The 17,020-nt window shown below is 38.6% G+C and overlaps 1 protein-coding gene across 1 annotated transcript in view; it reads left to right on the forward strand.

The window, feature by feature from the left end:
* The first annotated feature begins 256 nt into the window (after positions 1–256).
* Positions 257–17,020, forward strand: part of LOC136103918 (vitellogenin-1-like) — a 41,864-nt gene continuing 25,100 nt past the window's right edge. The window contains exons 1-13 of the mRNA XM_065842424.2: positions 257–332; positions 650–670; positions 895–1,046; positions 3,675–3,926; positions 6,072–6,233; positions 6,900–7,051; positions 9,787–9,937; positions 10,037–10,194; positions 10,308–10,473; positions 11,533–11,655; positions 13,352–13,570; positions 15,607–15,824; positions 15,911–16,008. Coding sequence (XP_065698496.2) covers positions 293–332; positions 650–670; positions 895–1,046; positions 3,675–3,926; positions 6,072–6,233; positions 6,900–7,051; positions 9,787–9,937; positions 10,037–10,194; positions 10,308–10,473; positions 11,533–11,655; positions 13,352–13,570; positions 15,607–15,824; positions 15,911–16,008 — 1,912 coding nt within the window. The 5' untranslated portion in view covers positions 257–292. The remainder of the gene's footprint in view (positions 333–649; positions 671–894; positions 1,047–3,674; positions 3,927–6,071; positions 6,234–6,899; positions 7,052–9,786; positions 9,938–10,036; positions 10,195–10,307; positions 10,474–11,532; positions 11,656–13,351; positions 13,571–15,606; positions 15,825–15,910; positions 16,009–17,020) is intronic.

A 17,020-nucleotide genomic window follows, 5' to 3' on the forward strand; every position in this document is an offset into this window, starting at 1 on the left:
TCTTTTAATATATAACTACAATGTGAAAAAAAAAAAAAAACAAAACAGCAGAAAACCAGCAAACAAGATGTTTTGAAAATGAAGTCTCTATTTCACATACTAAGTCAGTTGAAATCATGAGGTGATTTGAGGCTGTCAACATTCATGACCTCAGAAATGTTTATTTTTCAATTGATCAATACACATTCTAAAATATGTCTATTTGTCAAACTGACATTCCAAAAGAAACATGTGATAGCACAGTCCTTTATAAAGCAGAACCTGGCATGTTCACCTTTACTTTATCCCCATCATGAGGGGCTTGATATTAGCCCTTGTTTTAACCTTGGTGGGTAAGTAACTTATCTGCTTCGACGAATTTAAAATAATAGATTCAGGAAAAGGTTTCAGAATCCAAATATAGTTCACTTACAAACGTGAGCTTCAATATTTTATAGAAAAAAATATTTAATGACAATTTTTTTTGTTATTTAGGGGAAAAGAGCTTTTGGCTATGTACTGAACTAGAAGTAAAGTTAATTAGAAAGAGTTATGCCATATGTACAAGATGAGATATAGCTTTTCATACTAAAATACATTAATGTTTGGTTGCTTTTTTTTTTTTTTTTTGCTTTGTCATTTCATTACTCTTTTTTTCCTTCTCTTTCAGGGAGCCAGCATCTTAATTACCGTAAGTAATTTTCCTATCAGCTAATATAATTATAATGAGTGAAATTCAAAATAGAATCTGAAAAGTATATCAATGTTTAATATAATTCTACAACAGCTAATTTTGTTCAGGTGCAATACAAAAATTAACAAATTCATCTTTTTTGTTCCACACATTCTAATACAGGTACTTTAATATGTTCTGTACTGTCTGTACAATGTTTTATGGGAACCATTTCTTTGCAGAACCTGATTTCAGTGAAAACAAGGTTTATACATTTAATTATGAAAGCACGCTTCTCAGTGGACTTCCAGAGAAAGGACTCGCAAGAGCTGGAATAAGAATAAAAAGTAAAGTGGAAATTAGTGGTATTGGGCCAAAACTTTGTCTTATTAGGGTAAGAAAATGTATTCGGTTTGAAAGGTAAAATTCTCTTCATACTTAATTTCTCTTTTAAGCTTTTGGGAATAACTAAGTTTCATCATGTGTTGTGCTTACTCAGGGAGAATGTAACTAACACTTTTATTTTTTATGCAGTACCCTAAATTCTATTTGCACTTTGCCAGGTAATTCTCAGCTCAAGCCAACCTTGGGCTTGAAGGATTTCTTCTGCTTTGTGGTCAGGGAGACAATGGAATGTAATTTGAAATGCACAATAATTTATTACTGGATCAATCCAATTGTTCCAGACTGTACAACCTAGGATTGTTTAATCAACTGATTTCGTAACCAGCAAATGAAATGCAATAAAACATGCAACAGTAACTGGCTGTGATTCAATATTTAGCATAATTAATGTCATCTGGTGGCTTCTTTTTCTGCAGAGTCCCAAATGACACTCTTTGTCATCCTAGATTGTATATTTTTACTGCATGCTGAGTAATTACTAAGAGTTCTGATTATGTGGAAAACACTTTCGGCTTTAACAGAAGCTTATACATGCTTCTAATGAATGTGTTGAAACGCACCCCTCAATTGCTTTACACAAACTCCACTTAGTCTTCTGTATACATGGAAGAAAAATGATCTTTTTCAAAGCTTTTATTTCACAAATTGAAAACTGCAGATTAAAAAGACTGGTGACTGTCTGATAAATGTTTGTAAATGCTGTAGCGTCCCAACCTGAATGAGCCTTCTGTTACTAGGTATTTTTCTAAGTTCAAATTATAATAGATCCAGACAGGAAATATTGCTTTTCCATGACCTTTGCAAATGGCTGGATTTTTTTTTTGCAAAAAACAAGGAAGTAAGACCCACATGTCTGCTCGGGTGAGTAGAAGGCTTCCCTGGCAGAAAGGAGGCAGAAACAGTCTTGTCTTCGCCCCACAACCTACCCCATTCCTGCTCAAACAGCTCTCGGTGTGCCAGGGTGAGTTGTCATCTAAAGTTGACTACTCTTCCCCAAAACCTTCCAACACCGTTTCACCTGCTCTCGTGCATTTGAGGAAAAGTTTCATTTTCAAAATTAAGTACAGAAAGAATTTCAGGTAAGAAAAATGAGAGAAAATAATAATAAAAAATCATGATATTTTGGGGCAAGTTTTAAGCAAAAGGTAACGATACATTTATTCCCTTCTGCTCTGGGTAAAGTTTATTTTGCTGCTGTTATATTTAAATTAGGCAGTTCAGAGGGATTGTTCAGGGAATTAATCTTTCATCTGTAGCCTACTAGTTCGCATTCAGACCAAGCAAATAGCTGTGTTCCCTGGGCGGTTTCCAGCTGACAATTTTTTCATCGCAAACCCGCAAGTAAGAATTGCCAGCTGTGTTCAAAACCCAGCACACAGCCAAAGTCCTGCCTGGGCCCTGAGGGCTGGGGAAAACTACCTCATCCTGACCCAGCAGAGCAGTCCCAAACCTGCCCATATGCGATATGCCAGGAGCATGTCCAAGAGGCAGCATGAGGGATTTGCTCTCTTAACAGCCTCCTCTGTGAGCTTCAGTTACTGGGGTTGGCAGTGATCTCCATCAACACAAATAAATATGAAAGTGCAGTCTCCAGCGATTTGCTGTATGAGGTTTTAGTTTGTGTGGCTTTCTGAGACATTAATCCGCATCTTGCATCACGTCGCCAGCCTGAGGTGTCGGAGAAAAGTCTCTTTAAATTGTCAAAACATATAGAAGGGAAGGGTCCTCTGAGAAACTAAGCTAAACGTGCCCCGTTCCCATGGGGTAGAAACCATTCGAGTTATGCAGAGTTTAGCGCAACTTTCTACTTGCTTGGACGTGGCCCAGGTTGAGGCTGGAGTGTGAAGTGCAGAGTGGGGCTGGGGGCAGTGCCCAAGCCTTCAGCTCCGCAGCAAAACGTGGCGGGAAGGACAATTTTTCTAATCCGCTCTCCACTGCTCAAACTAATTATGACTCTCTGGCTGGCCCAGCAGCCACGTTGTTATTAGTTTCTGACTGCTGTCTGTGCTCTGCGGCCCCAGTGAGGGAGACAACAGAGTTCACAACAGGAGTTAATGATGCTTTATGCAACATTAACTTTCTCTTGCAATTTCCTGCAGATCTTCCATCCTACGTTTGTGTAGCAACCTGCTTCATGCAGCTCTTCCCTGGCTCATTTCTCCATACAAGTCAACCTTTGGCAATATGGATTATTTACAAAACAGAACAAAGGGCAGTGACTGTGGAAATATCAGTGTCATTTGCATTGCTCTCTTTTCTTCTCTATATGGAAATAAGTTTATCAATACTAGCTATGTTAAATGACAACTTTAAAGTTTTCCCTTTGTAGAGGCTTTTCGTTATTTAAACATGTATTTTTGATGTGAGTAAAGCTCTAGATCAAATTCATTATAACTGGGGACCACATCAGCCTCACAGTAGCCTTCAAAGGGCTTAATGTGATTTTAGGAAAGTATAAATGCAGGGGTAGTTACATTTGGCCCTTTGAAGGCAACTATGAGACTGATTTGGCCTGTGGTGAAAATGAGTTTGACACCCCTGCTCTACATGCTTAGGTGCATTGAAAAAAAGTTACCTGAAAAAATAAAAGAGGAATTATAATCCTTCTCTGTTCTAGATTCACTCTATCGAAGCAGCGGAGTATAATGGTGTCTGGCCTACAAGCTCATTCTCTCGATCACTCAAACTGACTCAGGTACTAACTGGGCAACTGAGTAATCCCATCAAGTTTGAGTACAGCAATGGCCATGTTGGAAACCTTATGGCTCCTGACTCTGTCTCGGATGACAGTCTGAACATCTACAGAGGGATTCTGAATGTGCTGGAGCTAAGTATAAAGAAGACGCAGCATTCATACAGCTTACAGGAGGTGAGCTTTTTGTTTTGGCCGTTGTGGTCACTTTGTAAACAAATAAGCCTTCCCTTCAGATTCTTCTACTGCATTTTCTGAATTCATTCTTGACATAGACTTCATTAAAAAGAAACACTTAAGCTTGGGGAATCATGATTAAGTTGTTCTCACGGGACAGCTTTTGATGGAGCTGTAGCTAAACAGGACGACAGAACAGCAGGTTTTTAATCTGGCTGATCAAAATATTTCAGAAAATGCATTTGCAGGATTAGACCCTTAGAAAATCTGGCTTGTGATTCTAGAGAAAGTAAACTCCCGTGAAAGCTGGAGCCTACATAAAATTTGAATACTCTATTAAAAAAGCTTAAACATACAGCACTGACTAAAGCTAAAATAACAGTAATTTGACTTTTTTTTACCAATCATTTATACTTTAATCTCTTCTAACTCCTCTTTTAGGAGGAAAACTGTATATATGCCATGACATTACTGTAATAGCTTTGACAGTTGCAGTTGATGCTCTATTGGAATTTCCACTGTTTTTCAGGTTTTAATATCTTAGTCAAGGTAAATCATCTGATATTACTATTCACCACAGAAATTGCAATGTGTTTAGTTTTTGCAAAACCATATTTACATTGATTAGACTGCATTTGATTCAGAGACCAGCAAAAACTTTGACATTATTATACTTTCATATTATTTTATTGAAAATGCAGACCAGAGTAACTTTAATTTAAAAAAAAAATATTTTTCTGTAAGTAGAGCTGTTTCTGGGAAAGGAATTACAGGATTTAATATTTTCACACTGTTTGTTGCACATAAAAACCTAGGTGGTGGTGTCGCTTATTTTGCAGCTCTATTTTCTCGTATCTTGTTTTACATCTTTCTAATTCAGTTAGCAATATGTCCTACTCTCGCTGCTAAGCAATATAAGTGACTTCACCTCCTAGAATAATTTCCTAGTTTTCTTTGCTTTTCTCAGACAACAGCTGATTAACGACAATCTCAAGTCACTCTGTAGAGGAATATAAACATTACTAGTCCCCAAATCTGAGCTGCAGGGAGGTTTAAAGGACTAACCTGGGAAAGTCTACATCATATGATGCAGGGTGTTGGGTAAGGGTGTCTGACCCAGCCATGGACTGCACACAGCTGGGAAGACCAGCTAGGCAGGAGGCTACTTCATCCCACCCAGCCCAGTGGGCTGGACATTCCCATTGAAAGTCTAGATGTGTCCACCACACCCTGCAGTCTGCAGAGGAACCCCATACCTGTATTTGCAGAGCATGAGTCTTTAAGAAAGCTTGAGCAATTCCTTTTTCTAGCCATTACCAAAGCCACAGTGTCTTCAGGAACACTGTTAAGCTAAAGATGAAGTGGGTATGTCTTGCCTCCCAACCACCACGTGACCATTTTGCTGTTCTGACATAGCCCAGAGCTGCTCTCTGGAGTGGCTATGCTATCAATAACAATAATAAAATCATGAAAATAACCCTTCCTCCTAAAATGCAATCAAATATTTTCCTCTCCAAAAATCTCCTCACTGACTGAGGAGATTTAAGAGCTCTTATAAATATATATGCTTGAAATATTATTGAAGATCTGAGCTAAAACTGCAAACTCAAGAAAACCCACAATCAAAACTCTGCTATCCTGATATTCTTTTTAATTATTGCTATTCACATTGTGACAGATCATCTGATACTGCAAGGCCTGTTCCGTAGGCATTTATAAGCTGTCTATAAAAGCAAATTTTAAGGGCAGAATGTCACCTCCTACCTTAAAATACTTCGCCTGATCAAATTATTTTGGCACTTTTTATTACTATTCCTCAAATCACATTTCATAATCGACAGCTCTAACTGGGAATTGTTACTCACCTTTTCTGAGGCTCCAAATATTATCTCAGTGAAACTCTTGAGAATTTTAGTTCTCTCAGTGAAACACTGATTTGCCTTACTGAAAACCTGTACATTTAAAAAGTGATGAAAGTAACAGTCATCCCATTTATTTTTTTTTTTCCTGGAGATTACCATAAATTAAAAATAATTTCTATCAGGAATTTTGAAAATACAGAATTAAAGAGGAAAGCTTATGTGGGGAACTGGTGAAACTTTGTGTGAGGGTGAACTTCTCCGATCACATTCTCATTTTTGACAGGCTGGGATCGGAGGTATTTGCAACACAACATACGCAATCCAGGAAAACAAGAGAGCAAACTTAGTCTATGTGACCAAATCCAAGGACCTGAACAGTTGTGAAGTGAAAGTTCAAATGGTAACAGGTTCAGCATACACTCAACCATGCCAGACCTGCCAGGAGGTAAGTTGGAGTGATATTATGTATACATATTTTATATTCATATACAAGGAGTCATTTGTCATCCACGTTACCTATTGCTTTGTTACATTTTAAATGAGAGAAAAGTTGGATCTTCTGTATCTAGTTATCAGCATTTTCTTTCTGTGTGAAAATCAGATCCACAGAGCCACAGAGGTCTGTCCTGCAGACTCTCATGTGCTGCAGACACACTCCAACTAGCTTAAACTAGCTGGCTTGGAAACTATTACTTATCAACATGAGTTAATTTACCTACTCTGTTGAGGAAAAAGATAGTCACGATGTCCAGTTACTGCAATTTGAGGTAGGTACTGCTGCATCTTATTATAATCCTGTCTTTGAAATAAGAAATCGTGTGGCTTATACTGCTGCTCTCCTCAGAAAAATATATCTCCTTCTCGAGGGAATAACCAATTACCTATATTTGGGAAAGGGAAAAACCAGCTAACACTTCTTAGCAGTAAAAGCAGCGGAGCCAGGCAGCATGCATGACCTCTCCTGTGGAAGCGTGCACGCAGAATTCACATAAAGTGCTCCTATGGACAATGAACAAAACAGCACTGGAAAATAAGTGGGTTGGAGTCTCAAAATTTAGAAGTCCAATGACTTTCTGTTTTCTTTCTTGTTTTGCTTTTCTGTGTCATACAGAGAAACAAGAATTCCCAGGCAACTGCTACTTACAATTACAAAATTAAATATGCACGTGATGAAGCTGCAATTACACAAGCTGATGTTGAGGAAATCCACCAGTTTGCACCCTTCCATGAGATAACAGGAGGAAATGCAATCGTAGAAGCAAGGTAATGTACATATGCCTTTAATTCAACAACTAACTCAGCATCTCAGTAATCTGGTCAAACTTCATAACTGAAAGAAATCCTTTGCTTCCACAGCCTATTGTTTGCCAGTATTTAATTACACAAAATCCCAAACAGTTCATAAAAACAACCTTCACTGTTAGTTGTAAATCTGAAACACGCACATCACTATCCAAATTTTGTTAGCTCGACTTGGCAGAGTTTGACTATTATATTTCTCAGGGATATTTGATTTATGTTATAAAAGCCAAAACAAATGTAATTCCATCTGAAAAAATGTAAACTAATATATCTGCAGTACAATACTTTGAAAGACAGTTACTCACTGAGAGAGAGTTCCCTGGAAAATAATAATGCAGTAAGAAACCCTGGAGACTAGTTCACAAGAAACCTAGATAAGACTTTGGATTCTGATACACTTCCTAAGTACAGCGGGCTGCTTGCACATCTCTCATCCAAACAGTTTCTTGGTAGGAAATTGGGTTTTATTGCAAAAAGATTGGGCTCAAAGCATATAAAATGTATTTGCTTTCCCCCAGAAAATTTTGCATATTTCTTAAACAAGTTTGGGGCAAAATGAGAATATGGTTGTGTAAGAAATGAAATCCCTGCTTATTTTTAGCTCAAGCCCCCAAACCTTCAGTGACTGAAATTTTTTTTATATGCTTCAGAATCACCTATTGAAAAATTTTCAGTTGCCTGCTTTAGTGACAGACTCTATAGACAGGGGTGCCTTACTGAAGAGAGAGGCTTTTTGCATAAATGCCGTTGTACAGAAGATATACCTGAGTCCCACTCCAGCTGCTGTAATCTCGCATTGCTCCATTACCTTCTGCAAGAATCTATTGGTACAATATACAGTCTTGGAAACTGCAACATCAGAAAGTTCATGTCAATAACTCACCAATTAACTTCATTAATATGATGAACATGTTCAGTCTGGATAAAAAAAATAGTAAAGGTGAAAGTGGCTTTACTGTCTCATGCAACCAAGGTGTTGTGAGTGACCATTAATCTGAAGCCAATGGAATTTTGCTGATTTAATCTCTCTTCCTGCAAGCATGCATATGCTGTCTTCCTTTGCTGATTTAATATCTCTTCCTGCAAGCAGGCTTCCGCTGTCTTCCTTACTGTTCTTCCTCAGGTATTGTGCTCCCAGTGCCTTTACTTTTCCCCATTTTCTCTTGCATTGCCCAGCAGATGGGGTCAAATATAAGACAGCTGATAAGATCTCAATATGTCACCCAAGTCTTCAGAAGTTATTTCTACAATGCACTTTCTGTGAGAAAAGAGGGGAAAAAATTTAACATCAAGGATTTAAAATATTTGGAGCTGAGTTTTCAGACCTGCTCAGCATAAGCCTCTTGCAGCACCTTTCGAATCCAAGAGAGGTTTTACTATTGTTTCACCATTTTAATCCTATCTTTAGTATTCATTTGCTCTTCTCTTCAGAGTATAACATTTTCCCATCTATTCTAGGCAGATATATCTCTTCCCAGAATGATGGAGATGAAGACATAATAGATTCATCATGTTCTAGAAGGGGGAGTTAAATCTGCCCACGTGTACCTGATGTTATACTTTCTGACCCAAATGCCCTTTCAATAATATTGTATAAAATTTCAAGAGCAAAAAATATCTCTGCTGGTTCTGTAGCGATTTCTATTCAGCTTCCAGTGACATGTCTGCAAAGCAGTTACATGCTGTTTTCCACAGCAGTTCTCTGCAATCCATATGGAAGGAGTGGATAGAAATGATACAGAAGATCATCATAGAGATTCCAAAATAAACACATCAGTTTTCTACAGAGATTTTGAGATACCGTGCAGTACAACAATATTGCTTTTGTAATGTTTTTAGTTGTTCAGTACAAATGCCTAACTTTATTATAGTGTCCTAAACAGACCTATTTCAAACATAATTGATGGAACAGAATGCATCCCTATAGTTGAAAATGTAGCAAAGATAGAAAATATTTACAAAGAGAGTCTCTCTTTGGAATTATTCTTAATAACAAGGATGAAGGTTTGGTACTCCTTGAAAAGTTTCAAAAAACTTGAGTACTTTTCCAAAGACTAATCCTGAATTTATCTGGCCCTTTTTGTTTGGGAAATACATTTCGAAACTTCATGAGGATCTTTTATCTCTGCACTACCCAGGACATTCATCTTGCTGGGCAAAATGGGGAGAGCATTGTAATAGAGCAAGTAAAAAGATTGTAGCATTTCCTATTGTATCTAACAATTTTCAATTCCTTTTGAAGCTTCCAGGAGGCACAGACATGTAAGAGCTTTTATGAACTTCTTAAAAGTTTTAAATTAAGTGATAAATTCTAAAAAAAAAAAAGTTTCCAAATGATTTTTTTTCTCTAATCCTTAAATTACTCCCTAAGACACAACACACAGTTCCTGCGATCTTCGGGCCACAGCCTCTCACCTCCCACTTCTTCCCTCAATTCTCAAGCCACGCTATTCCCAAAGGAAAGCAAAGGCTGGCTCTGATCTGAGCCTTGCTGTGTAAGCACACATCTTCTCACAGTACAGTTCTGAGCATCATGTCCAAATGTATCTCTTTGCAAACACCTTTGCCCCTCAATAACAAAACCCTTTGGAAACAATGGTAGTCACATTGTGATGGAGGGAGGCAGAAACGCTGCTCTCTGTTCAGTTTGTACCCTGCATCTTGTGATGTTATCTTCCTGGATTCCTCCATTCCAGGCAGAAACTTGCTTTGACTGATGTGCAAAAGGACATGGCAGAGGTCCCACCAAAAGAATTCCAGAATCGTGGGTCACTTCAGTACCAGTTTGGCAGTGAATTGCTTCAGCTTCCTGTCCACTTATTCAGAATAAAAAATGTGGAAAGCCAGGTAAACGTCAACCACTGGACAGACTCTTTGTTGGCGGCTGGAATTCATGCGTGTGGAAAACAACGTGTGTGAGCTTTGTGCATTTTAATCTTCCTGTAGATAGAGGAAAGCCTGCAAGACCTAGTAGAGACCTCAACTGAACAGCTCCCCAGTGATGCACCAGCAAAAGTCCTCAAGCTTTTGCACCTCTTCCGGGCAGCAAATGAGGAGAATTATGAGTCAGTGTGGAAGCAGTTCTCCAGTCGGCCAGCATACAGGTACAAGCAATACAAGTGGTGGTTCTTCTGCTGATAAACTCTGCTGGAGACCACCTGGAATGACTATGTTCAAATGCGTATCTGGAAAATGGTCCTTGCCTTTCACGTTACAGGCGCTACATTTTGGATATAATTCCTGCAGTTGCCAGTCACCGTGCACTCAGGTTCTTGAGAAATAAAATGGAAAAACAAGAAATCACCAACTGGGAAGCGGCTCAGACGGTGCTGGTGGCTCTGCACTCAAGCACACCAACTCGGGATGTGATGGAGCAAGCAACGGTAGGATTCTGTAAACACTCTAAAATTGCTCTTTACCAATTTTAACATCTGTCATATTTATTCCTTTGACAAGATTGCAAAGGCTTTGAAAATGTAAAGGTTTTATATCCCCTAGTGAGGCTGAAAAGAGTTTATTTCCTGACTGTCTTAAGGAGAGGAGAATGCGAATCAAAAGGGCAAAAATGAATCCAGAATGAAACAGGAAAGACTAAACTACCTCTCAGTGACAGAGGTTATTGCTGCAAACAGTGGTTTCTAGTCTCCCTTTGTCAGAATGTACTTTACGGTTACATCAGATTAGATCTCTGAGTGTCTACAAAGACTAGGCAGTAAGAAATACATATTTGTTATATCCTGTGTTCGTGACCTAGCAGGATGGATATAAATCAGAGCAAATCTATCAAAATCAAGGGAATTACGTCAGTGTGGAGCCCATGTAGGAGAAGGTCTGCTGTTTTTTCCGTTTTTTTCCCTCTTTTGCAGGGTCTAATTCAAGCCTCAGATGCAGGAACTGCCCACCCTAGGTAGAGACCACAAATGTTAGACTGGAGTTTTGCCCTTTCTAAGAGCTGTGACAGTCCAGCTGTTACTGTTCAGCAATGCTCTGCTTCCCACTCAAGGAAGCAGTGGGCTGGTGCCTCCTCTCAGCTCCTACATTTATACAAAATATTCCTCTTTGCCCAAAGTACTAAGGTCCTTTCACAATGTATCTCGAGCTTTTTGTACCTATAGGTGAGGGAATTATAAAACAATGACAAATGTTTCTTGAATAAAGTGTGTTTTTCCGTTCCGTAACTGGGTGATTTCCTCCCTTTGGATTATAGACGGTGCCAAACTTAAATCTGAAACACTATAAAAGCAACAGATCTGCCTTCCAGATGTTACCTGGAATTGCTTTAAGGTTGCATTGTCAAATACAGTCATATCCACTGATTAACTATAGATCTATCAATATGAAAATATCAAAAGCCTGGTTTTGCCTTGCGTTTGGCAGAAACATATTTTTTAATGTGGTTGCTCTTCATTAATGGTGGTAATGAATAACTGCTTTCTTCCCAGCTCATCGTGAAAAAACATTGCCCACGTTCAAGTTCTGTACTTGGGAAGGTTTGCCACCTCAGCTACGCGTCACTGTGCCACAAACAGTGCTCTTCATCAGACTCCTGCTCTGAATGTCTCCAGGTAACCACATTGTTATTTATTGTTTGAAAGAAAAATTAAGCCTTGAGTTCTTTCTTCATTATTCAGAAACCTGCACTTCACTTCACTACAGTGTTTCCTTTGGGGAAAGGAACCCCAGTTGGTTAAATACAGCATTTTTCTTTTTAGATTAATGCACAAAAGAGAATGAGAGGAAGAAGAATATAATTCATAGCACTTTCTATCTGAGCATCTCTGAGTGTTTTATTGCCAATTATTAATGAAGCCGCATGGCACTACTCTGAAACACTTTAAATATAGATACTTATATACAGTTATAAATAAACTAGGTGACACAAAAGCCCAAGTTTTTGCCCAAAGTCATGTAGTCCAACCATTTCTCAGCTAGAAGCAGAGCCCAGTCATCCACATAGACTATTAGCTCTTAATAATGGTAATATCCTTCTTGTTTCGCACTGTTTTTAATCAGCAGGCCTGAATACTGAATAGGTGGTAAATAACATTTCCCCATTCTACGTGTGCATGTCATGATTTATAGAGGTTGGCCACTCAGCCAGTAATATAGAGGGAAAGAGAAATAGGTGTTTTCAGTCTTTGAAGAGGGAAAGAGAGATAGGTGTTTTCAGTCTTTGACACTGGTCAGTCCACCATCCCCAGTAAAAGCAGGATGTTCCCAATACATTGTGTACCTACTGTAGTTGTTTTCCTGTAGTACATGGGCATGGCCAACATTCCTACATTGTGTCTCCTGTATTACAATCACCACCAATGTGCTTAAGCTCATTAAATCTGAGAAGCCAAGTGCCAGGGAATGGGAATTGTTTCCCAAAGCAAATGATTGCATTGGCTTATTCAATACATTTCAAACATCCATTCATTCAATTAGCAATATCAAATTGACTGTTTTTACACCATCAATGGATCTCAAATGTGATATTTTAAAGCATGGGAGCTTTATTGAAACTATTCTATGACATCTCAGGGTTTCTTTTTCAGAACCATTATGTAGCATTGAAAACATTTTTCCGTCAGGATTTAGTTCTCATAGTCAGCCTTCAGACCACTATTTCTAATCTTGCTACATAAATGTAAGTGTGATCCAGTTGCTTATGATGCAGGCTGTAAAATGACCTGATGATTGCATTGCCAGCTGTTAATCCACACTGAAAGGAGGCTGACACAGCTGAAGTTAAGGGCACCACCACTAGTCATAGAATTGTAGAATCATAGAACAGTTTGGGTTGGAAGGGACCTTCAAAGGTCATCCAGTCCAACTCCCCTGCAATGCGCAGGAACATTACAGTCATATCTTAAGGAATCTTATTTAAGGGTCTGAAGAATTTAGCAGTATCCGCATTTTTGCCCCTGTCTTCAAATATTACACAGAGATACTCAAATAGCGTTATTGCAGGGTTCCCAACTCACCCTGAAAGGCAATGGAAACTAGCTCCTAGCCATTACTTTTTCCTTTAAAAATCTTACTTGATAACTTGAAGGCATAGCGCTGAAGAAGCTGTTCATTGCAGCTTTCTTGGCTGTGCTTGTTCTATGAATAAAATGTCCTATTCATGAGGTCAAAAATAATTTGAAAATATTTAAAATAAGTGATTTGAACAAACCGAAATTATCAAAGTCAAGCCTCTAGAATAGGCTGGGGGATGGCGTAGAGATAAGAGCTGGAATTGAACTCAACAGAAGATTTGTTTTCTATTTTCAGCTACTTCATGGCTTTGCAGGAGAGGCATTGAGCAAGTCTGACACAGAAGAAATTTGCCTGGCTTTGAAAGCTCTTGGGAATGTAGGACATCCAGCCAGCATCAAGCACATCAAGAAATGTTTGCCAGGATACACAGCCAGTGCCTCAGATTTGCCACTCAATGTCCAAGCAACTGCTGTAATGGCCCTGAAAAACATAGGCAGGAAAGATCCCAAAATGGTAAGGAAACAAAGCTGCCTCCTTTGCACTAATGATAACCCAACACAAGGCTGCTAATCGATGATGCGTGATGAGGGGGAAGCATACGTTTTTTTTTCTTTTTCCAAATATAGCTGTAATATGGTTTGGTTTGGTTTTTAAATACTTAACCATTCCTTAGTTGGCATGTCTTATTCCTTTTGACATTAACCTCTAGTATTTCCAACTGCAACAAAAATCCCATTAAAAGGATGCAGTTGTTACCCTGTTGTTGTAAACAAATCAGTATTTCCTTTGCAAACATTTATTTTCCAAGGACATCAGATAGAAAGCTAAATTATTGACCAAAATGTGTTTAATGCTACTTCAGCTTTGGTATGTGAGAGAACCAGAAAACAAGGTTTTTAGAGAATTGACATTTAATACTGAGTGTCACATCTAATCGTAATTCAGGACCAGATCTTATTGTAGAAAGATACTAGAGGTTTGCATCCTAATTACAAATTTACAGACATGGTGTGGGTTTAAGTCATAAACACAACATTTACTAAATGTGACTTTTGTCCCTGAACAAGATAATTATTAAATATCACACACAATGGTTACACAGGCATACTCTCATCCAGCACAGACATCACTTTACAATCATTTTCACCTTAAAGCAATCTGCTTCTAAAAGGAAACCTTGCATTTTCAAGATTTTTTTTCCTGATGTGGATTTTTTTTTGTTTTATATATCAAAATTAAAATAAAAGCTTTCATTAACTGTTTTTCTACTAATCTGTATCAGTTTTTCCATTACACACATTTTTTTACATGAGTCCCAGTTAGAGTGCACATATTCATGCACAGACAGCAGTGTGCCAGGGTAGGCTTTTAAGCAAAAGAATAAAGAAACAATTTACTAGAGTGCAGGAGCTAGGTGGGGAAAAGCAGAGTGGGAGGAGAGAATGGCAAGGAGTCAGGGTATTTTCCACAGAAGAAAAAAGCCAATTTGGTATTTGACAACAATGCTGTGTCTCTGATTGCCCTTTGGCCTGGCTTTCCATATGTGACCCAAGCCCACCTGTTTTGTATGCATTTCTTTTGGAGAAAATCTGGACCAAGTTAATTATTTTGGCCGGATTTTTCATTGTTCAAAATCCAGTTTCAGGCCTGGTTTGCAGCTAGCTACACACCCATATTTGCATTAAACGGACTTAATACGTGGTCTGTCCTTTTTATTGTTTGATTTGAAAAGGTAGTTACATTTAGAAAGTGGCTACTGCATCCTTGTCACCACTTTTACCTTGGTATTTGATAACCAACATATGCAAAAGCGATATACAAAAAGCATGTAAACATATAAAACCAGTCGGCATACTTCCAAAGTTTGTTGAAGCTTTCTGGAGACTTTTACTTAGCAAGTGAGGACACATGCTGTCCCAGGTAGGACAGGGTTGCGCGGGGGGCGCTGCCAGAACAGTGTTCTACCATCCATTTCCATTTTTAAGTTTGAGACAAAGGCTTTGGTGCAGCTCATGGAAACTGGAAAGGTTCCAGTATAAAATTAGTCTGGATACTGAATATTGCCAGGGTCAAACACATTGGTCATAAGTAGTGCCATGGAGATTACATTTGTTGCATGAACATTCAGTTTTAAACTGCCTATGTGACATAGGCAGTTTTGGTAGAAAACTAGTTTTTATTCTAACAAAAAGAGCTCCAGGAGATCAAGTGATTAGAAATAAAGCATGCCTTTATGGGTAGGGATAAGTGATCACTGGAACCACTGCTCAGGTATGTGATGGATCCATGAGATCTCTTTTACCTGGAGTGGTTATGCTACAGATCTATTTTTTGCTATAGCTCAAAATGAGATAATACATTTGATGTAGAAGTTATCGAACAAAGTTCCTTGGCTTTGATTATGGGGGAAGCCAGACAACATTGTTGCCATAATAAATAATACAATTTTTTTACTGTGCTAGTGGTGAAGAGATCATTCACCAGTGATGAATGGTTATGACCAAAATGTTCAAACATACTATAAATTTGAGTGTATCAATTATTTCCAGGTCCAGGCTATCGCCCTTGAGATTTTCTTGAATCACAAAATTCATCCACGAGTCCGGATGTTAGCTGCCATGGTTTTGCTTGAAACCAAGCCAGGTCTTCCGATACTGATGACATTAGTTGATGCTGTGCTGAAGGAACCTAGCATGCAAGTGACAAGTTTCATCTACTCTCACCTGAGGGCCTTGGGTAGGAGTATGGCTCCAGATCTTCAAGTGACGTAAGGAAAATCCAGATCCCTTCCTTGGATTAAAAATTTTTTGCAAACTAATTGAGGTGTTAATGTGCCCATTGAATTTTTTTCAGGGCTTCTGCCTGCAGAATGGCTGTCAGAGCATTAAGTCCCAAGTTTGACAGATCTGGGTATCAGTTCAGCAAGGTTTTCCGCTTCAGTATGTTTAAAGGTAAGATTCGGAAGATTTTGTAAAGAAATATATACAGGTCAATGTCTGAAAAAAAAATGTGCAGTGTAAGAACCCAATTCTCCTAGCCAGCTGGTTAGCTGTATGTTGTTCCTCCATATTCTCATATGAAAAAAAATTGTCAGGCTCGGGCTCACCATTTAGAGAGTGTGGAGGTCCCTGTGTGTTTTGCATTGTACATTGCCAGCATGAAATTACCAGAGGGCTTGTGGGGCTCTAACCCTCCATTTTCATTATCCAGTGAGGCACATGCTCCTGTATCAAATGCTGTAGTCTCAGTGGTGCTTAACAATTTCATACCATTGTTCAACACCAAACAAACAGAAGGGTCCTAAATTACGGCTTGAAGTGGATTAATTTCTGCTGGTGCTGAACACCTGCAACACTTTCTGAATTGCAATGTGATGTTAAATACTCTTCACCCCAACAGTAGTGCCTGATGAGACAGTAAACCCTGAAAACTTTCAAATGTGACAATTTGTTGCACCCATGAACAGTTAACTCAGGCTTAAGGTCTAAAGATTTTTCTTGTACCTTCCTATCAGGATCGTTTACTGCTGGAGCCTGACCAGTTACTTCAGTGGTTGTTGCACATAAAAATGTAGTCAGAGTGGGGAGGAACAAATTAGACGACAGCTCTTGCTGGGCCGAATTCTGACTATTTCCATTTTCCATGTATGTATTTTTCTCAGTAGAGACTTTTTTAAGCAGCTCCCCTATGTAAACAACCATGACAGCCTCAGTGATTTGGCATATGTAGCTGGCAGACTATGAGATTATATCCACAAACACAGTCTCCTCACACATGTTGTTTATCTAGGAGGACTTGGATGTTTTTAGCACTTCTGGTACATGCAAAAATTACTTTCAAAGTAATCAATAGAAAAAGGGTCTCTGAAACATCTGAAATCCACAGTGCTAAGTGTACTATACTTTAGCCTTGGGTTTGGGTGGAGGGAGTGGTTTGAAAGACTTTTGTAGACCTTATTGTTGC

This window comes from Patagioenas fasciata, chromosome 6 (genome assembly GCF_037038585.1).
Source record: "Patagioenas fasciata isolate bPatFas1 chromosome 6, bPatFas1.hap1, whole genome shotgun sequence".
Lineage (NCBI taxonomy): Eukaryota > Metazoa > Chordata > Aves > Columbiformes > Columbidae > Patagioenas > Patagioenas fasciata.